We start from the raw sequence: 5,765 nt of genomic DNA on the forward strand, positions 1-5,765 counted from the left end.
TGCAGTTAATATAGAAAATAGAGTCTGCCTGGGAGGGTTCTCTCTCTTTCCGCCTCCATCCGTTCTAGTTATCCCTCGTGTTTGTTTGGGAATCATAACTTTCATTATTTATGGCAGAGAAATCGAATAAAGGCATCCCAATCCGAGCAAGCCGAGTCCCTTCGACTGCACGTAGCAGGGCGGATTTGGGATGAGTGGCTGAATATATATTTTTATCTCCTTCCCCACACCCTTTCTTTTACTGCTTAGAGAAGAAGAGAAAAGTATTTCCTTAATTATATTTCTATGATGTTAAATCACTAATGAATGTACTGGGGGAAAAAACAGGATCTACTCCAAAGTGTATATGTAGGGTCTTTTCTGCTGCTTCTCTCCTGCCACCATCCCATTCTTGCAGTTTGTTTAAGACTATTTTCTTTAATTATTTAACTTTTGGAGTTTATCAATATTTTATATTGGTGAAACTTCTATGGGAATATAATTTAATTAGAACAAATTTGGCTGCAGCTTCGAGGCTATTAATCATTGGCAGAGTAAAAGTGTGTGTGTGTGTGTCTGTATGGTTCGCCCCCTCCCTTCTTCAAGTGGGGGTGTAGTAGTGGGTTTTAAAACTTTATTTTTTGGTCTCCCTTTGCGAAATAGGCTGCTTTTAATTAGCCACCCTCTGGCTATGTTCATAATTTAATATTTCTTGCGTTCGTGGATCAATAGGAGATTGCATTAATTATTATTTTGATTGATATGATCAGCTCACACTTTAATTTCTGTAAAGGGTTCTTCCTTTTTTTTTTTTATTTCCCTCCCCTTCCCTCTCTCCCCCCGTTATAGAGCCGGAGAGGAGATGAAAAGGCTTGTAGTTTTAAATTCAATGTGACAGCTCTGGAAAGAGAGGATGATGAATCTCCTATTATTGGATCAGTCTATTTGCCGCTCAATGTCTCCCTGTAATTGGAGCAACATCACTTTAAAGGTTCAGAGAGTAGAGCATTTCTGGTGAAAAATCCCCACAACACGCCGGTGAATGTTTTAAAGGGAAATCTATTAGTGATTTGGAGAGGGGAGGGGAAGAGGGTGGGCATGGGGGGGGGGGCTGAGAGAGGGTGTGTGTAACTCGGGCTGTTTAGTATTTAACTGGGTATCAATCAGATCTATAAGTTCTCCATCTCCTCGGCACCCCCACCCCTGGCTGGCTGGCCCATGCCGCCCTCCTCCCCTCCCCAGGCTGGAGTTCTTATCAAAGCCCCCCTTGTCTTGTTGTGACAGCTCTGATATTGTTTATTGAGGCTGGATGTCAGGTATAATTAGCAATCGATATGGAAAACGTTTGCTCCCCACACTGGCACGTCTCTGACGTCAGGACCGATTAACGTTTCTTATTGGTCCCAAATTCCCCCAGCCTGAGCTAATTATTGGGAGCTTGATGTTGATAAAGTTAAAGCGCCCGGGCGCCCTCCAGCATGAGCCCCTTCCCGCACCGCCGCCGCCTGCTCCCGCCGCCCCGCGCCGCGCCCCGCTAGAGCCGCCCCCATGATGGACAGCCGCCTCCTGGAGCATCCCCATGCCCAGTTCGGAGGCATGGTAGGCTTCCCTTACCCGCTCGGCCACCACCATGTCTACGAGCTGGCCGGGCACCAGCTGCAGTCGGCGGCCGTGCCCTTCTCCATAGATGGATTACTGAACGGCTCCTGCGCCGCCTCGGTGGTGAACCCCGCGCCGCTCCTCCCCGCGGGCTGCGGGGTGAATGGGGACAACCAGCCCTTCAAACTCTCAGGTAAGCGGCCCCCTCTGCTCCTGGATACGCCGCACCTCCCAGCGGCGCCTCCGCCCCCCAACTCCAGATCTGATGCGCGGCACCCACAGAGAACAGGGGGGCTGCTTTTCCGTGTGGGTGCATGGGTCTGATCTTCTCCCCACGGGTCGCTACAGGGGGATCCAGAGCTAGATCAAACATGGGCGGTGGACAGGATCTCTATCACCCTTTTTATTTTTTCCAAGAGATTTGAACAGATCCTTTATTTAAAAAAAGAAAAAAAAAAAAGCCTTCGGTGGCTCCCAGCCCGCTGTGAAACCTCACGTGCGCTCTGAACAATAGCCGGCCTCTGTGTGTGTGTGTGTGTGTGTGTGTCCCCTTTCGGGAGTTGGTGTGTGTGGGTGCATGGCGCGGGAGGGGATGTACATTTTTGCCAGCGGGCTAGGAGGGTACCGCTGGGGGTCGAGGAGGAGAGGTTGTTGACTAGACCCTGATCCAACGAAGGACACAAACAAGTGCAAAGTTTACCTCCTTGGCAAATCTATTGTTTAGTTTTAAGGTACCTCCTTGATGCCCGACGCTCTTATTGTCAATGCTCCTTCTTCGTGGCATCCCCCTCTGCACCCTTACTCCGGAAGGAGACTGTTGCTTATACGTACAGCACACAACGGTAGAAGCAGTGCCGTCGGGGTCGTTAAAATCGAATCAGTGACCGTAAAGACTTGGGCTGGATCCCATTTTTGCGACCATTGCCGATCCCAAGCCATGACTCTTCCAAGTGGGGCTTTGTCAGCAAGCTGGTGGCCTGCGAGCTTTTTACATGCGATTCCCAAGTAGGGACAGGGGACCTGGGCCTGGTTCGGGCTTTGATAGGAACATAGCCAGGCCTTTTCCTGGAGCCCATATGCCTTGGATAGAAAAGGGGACCAGTGCCCTTGCGGGGTCGGCTGCTTTACGAAGCCAAACATGGACGGCAGCCCTACATTTATTTTAAGGCTGATCGCTGGACCAAACTTAATTTTAAAACTTTCACTCCTGCACCTGTTCTCCGATGCTGACCTAGTTCAAGAATAAACATCCTGTAAAGTAGGCTGTGGGGAGGGAGAGGCGAGGCAGAGGGAACAATTTCCCCCGCATCTTTGATATGGGTGTTTAATGTCCAGACTCCCACTCCTTCTAAACGCTAGCAAGTGCAAAGGTGAAAAGGCTGGTTGTAAATTGCAGAGGGAGAAATGGCCTGTTTTTCCGGTTAGTTTATTGTATTTCTGCCTTTTCAGACGCTGGTGACCCGGACAAGGAAAGTCCTGGTTGTAAAAGAAGACGAACCCGCACGAATTTTACTGGCTGGCAACTAGAAGAGCTAGAAAAAGCCTTTAATGAAAGTCATTACCCGGACGTGTTTATGAGAGAGGCACTGGCTCTGAGACTGGACCTGGTGGAATCTAGAGTGCAGGTAAAAAAAAACCTTTTTTCCTTCTTCTTAAGGCCAAGTGCACTCGCCACATCTATCCCGGCCTCCCCATTCCCATACCAAATGACCGGTTGTGTTCATTAAACAATTTCCTGTGAACATCCAGTATTTCCCCCTTTTCTCCTTGGCTCTTGGAACATGGACACCCCAGTCCTGATTTAGCGATGTGCCAACTGCGTTGTGGGTTGTTTTGTTTCAGTTTTTCACCTGAACTGAGCATACACGTTTGCTCTTAGTTTATGCATGCAGTTTGGGAAATCTTTCTTGGAGTAAACGTGTTTTGTGATTTAATTCCCCACCCCTTTAAACTTTGCCTGCAAATAGGCCCTGAAGAGTGTAATTCAAGTCGAGAGTTCATAAACCCTTCTCACTGTAAACATTTTCCTTAAATGAGCCAAGAGTGAAAAATTAGCATGCAAATATGAGCCTTAAACATGGTACATTGGAGAATGTAAATAAAGCTTTTAGGCAGCTCCAGGGTGTAGATAAAAGAATCCTGTAAAACTTCATTTAGACAAACCAGTTATCCACCACTCTTTCAAAACTATTCGCTTAAACTGATCTTTAAAATAACAGTAATAAAAACCATCCTCGAGTCAAAGAATTCAGGGTTTATCTGTGAGCTGGCTAGTAAATATTCAGATGTTTGCTCCTAGCTTTGAACTAATAAGAATGGATAACGAATAAAGTGCACATTTTAAAAATATTTCATTTTGCATGCATTTTAAATGTACTGAATCAGTACTTTCGTCTGTGTAAATCACTACAGTGTTGTGTTTGATACAAATCCAAGTGCCCTGTTCTCCTTAGTGTGTGTGTGTGTGTGTGTGTGTGTTTAAATCGATCATGTACTCTAAAAACTGTGGCGTTTACCACAAGAAGGAGCTAATACCATTACTGGATATTATTAATCCATTAGCATTGTTTAAAGGTGTATTTACAAAATGCTTTTTCCTCCCCCTCATGACCTCTTCTGGTTTGAAATCCTTTTATCCAATTTGTTCTGAGATTGTTGAGTGAAGTCGAGACCCTCCATTTCCCTTTAATACGATAATGAGTAATTCTCAGGGACAAGGCCTCCTGGAAGTGGCACAAAGAGAGGCATTATTCTATGTATACCACACCAGCAAAAAGCGAAGAAGCGCCGTCTGACGCTGGCAGACTCGAAACAAACACCTCTCTGCATCATTCCTCGAGAGCCACTGTTTGTTTGGTTTTGTGTTTTTTGTGTTTTTTAAATTTGTTGCATTTCAACAAGAGTAGATCCCGCACCATTACACTTTATTCCAATCTCTTCTAAAAACAGGAGATGGCCTTGTCTTTACTCCTGTTTTCTGATTATCACAATCGAAAATAAAGGAGTGGCGGGGGGACTCTGAGGACAAAGGAATAAAAAAACAGAACTGGTGGCAGACACACAACCGGCTCCAATTCTGCTCCTGGCGTGAGGGTGAAATATACATATGTGCTTGATTTTTAAAATCGATGATGGTAGCTGGCTTTCCTTTAGATCTATCAAACGTGCCGTCCCTCTCCCCTAAATCTCGCTGAGATTATATTTTAGTTGGGTTTGTCAACATTTCTTGGTTTTGATGCAGTAAACCCTGTCTCAACCAAACAAAAACCCTTGATTTTTTGATTTATAATATGGCATAAGATTTGGCTCTACTTCTCCTCTGGTGAATCGTATAGTATTTTTAGGCGGCTTAAATTTATCCATTCTAATGTTCTTTGTCTCTCTGGTCACGAGGAGAAATACCTGTGCAATTAATTCAAAATAGTTTTGATCAGTAATCTCAGTAGCTGGAAATCCAAGCGAATTCCAAGTGTGACAATGGATTCGCAAAACCCTTAATAAGGACACACTTAAAAAAAAATCAGGAGTCATACGAAGTTGCGGATTTTTTCCCCCTCATTGACTTTATTTATGTCGCTATGGGATTTTAAAATCAAAAGGCATTTATCCCCCTCCGTTCAGGTGGCCGGAGCACAGGCTTCAGTCTAGGAAGACGTTCCAAAGTAGTCCAAACTCTATCTGGACTCTGAGAATCGAAACGTTACACTTTTTTTCCCCCTTTAAAAAATCGGCCTAAAGTTTTATTTTGGGGAGAGAGCCAAGCTGCGCGTGGCTGTGTGTACACTGCAGGGAGAGGCGGACATGGGGATCACTAATTGTTTTGCATTCACTTTCTCTGGTGCATTAATTCGGATCTCTCCTGGCATCCCCCCCCCCCCACACACACACACCCCAATTTCAATTCCCCCAAGCCATCAGCCCGGTTTTAAGAAGGTTCTTAATTTGCAGCCTGTGCGATTTCTGCTCTGCTTTACGGAGATCTCTGTCGGGTGTAAAGAAGCACCTTCCTCCTTTCCTCTCTTTCTCCCAGCAGCGGTTCCGGGCCTGCCACCACCTCGCCTTGTAGAGGGGGAGGCCCTGGCGCCTCCACCCCACCCCGCGCGCTGAATGTTAATTGCTTCTCATTGTTCGGTGTGTAGGTTTGGTTCCAAAATCGCCGGGCCAAATGGAGAAAGAAAGAGAACACC

At 46.0% G+C, this 5,765-nt stretch overlaps 1 protein-coding gene across 1 annotated transcript in view; it reads left to right on the top strand.

The window, feature by feature from the left end:
* Window positions 1–1,175: 1,175 nt before the first annotated feature.
* The window catches only part of UNCX (UNC homeobox), a 5,793-nt gene continuing 1,203 nt past the window's right edge, over window positions 1,176–5,765 (top strand). The window contains exons 1-3 of the mRNA XM_005289199.4: window positions 1,176–1,771; window positions 3,028–3,203; window positions 5,718–5,765. The exon at window positions 5,718–5,765 is cut by the window's right edge and continues 1,203 nt beyond it. Coding sequence (XP_005289256.1) covers window positions 1,528–1,771; window positions 3,028–3,203; window positions 5,718–5,765 — 468 coding nt within the window. The 5' untranslated portion in view covers window positions 1,176–1,527. The remainder of the gene's footprint in view (window positions 1,772–3,027; window positions 3,204–5,717) is intronic.

The sequence above is a fragment of the Chrysemys picta genome, chromosome 10 (assembly GCF_011386835.1).
Source record: "Chrysemys picta bellii isolate R12L10 chromosome 10, ASM1138683v2, whole genome shotgun sequence".
Lineage (NCBI taxonomy): Eukaryota > Metazoa > Chordata > Testudines > Emydidae > Chrysemys > Chrysemys picta.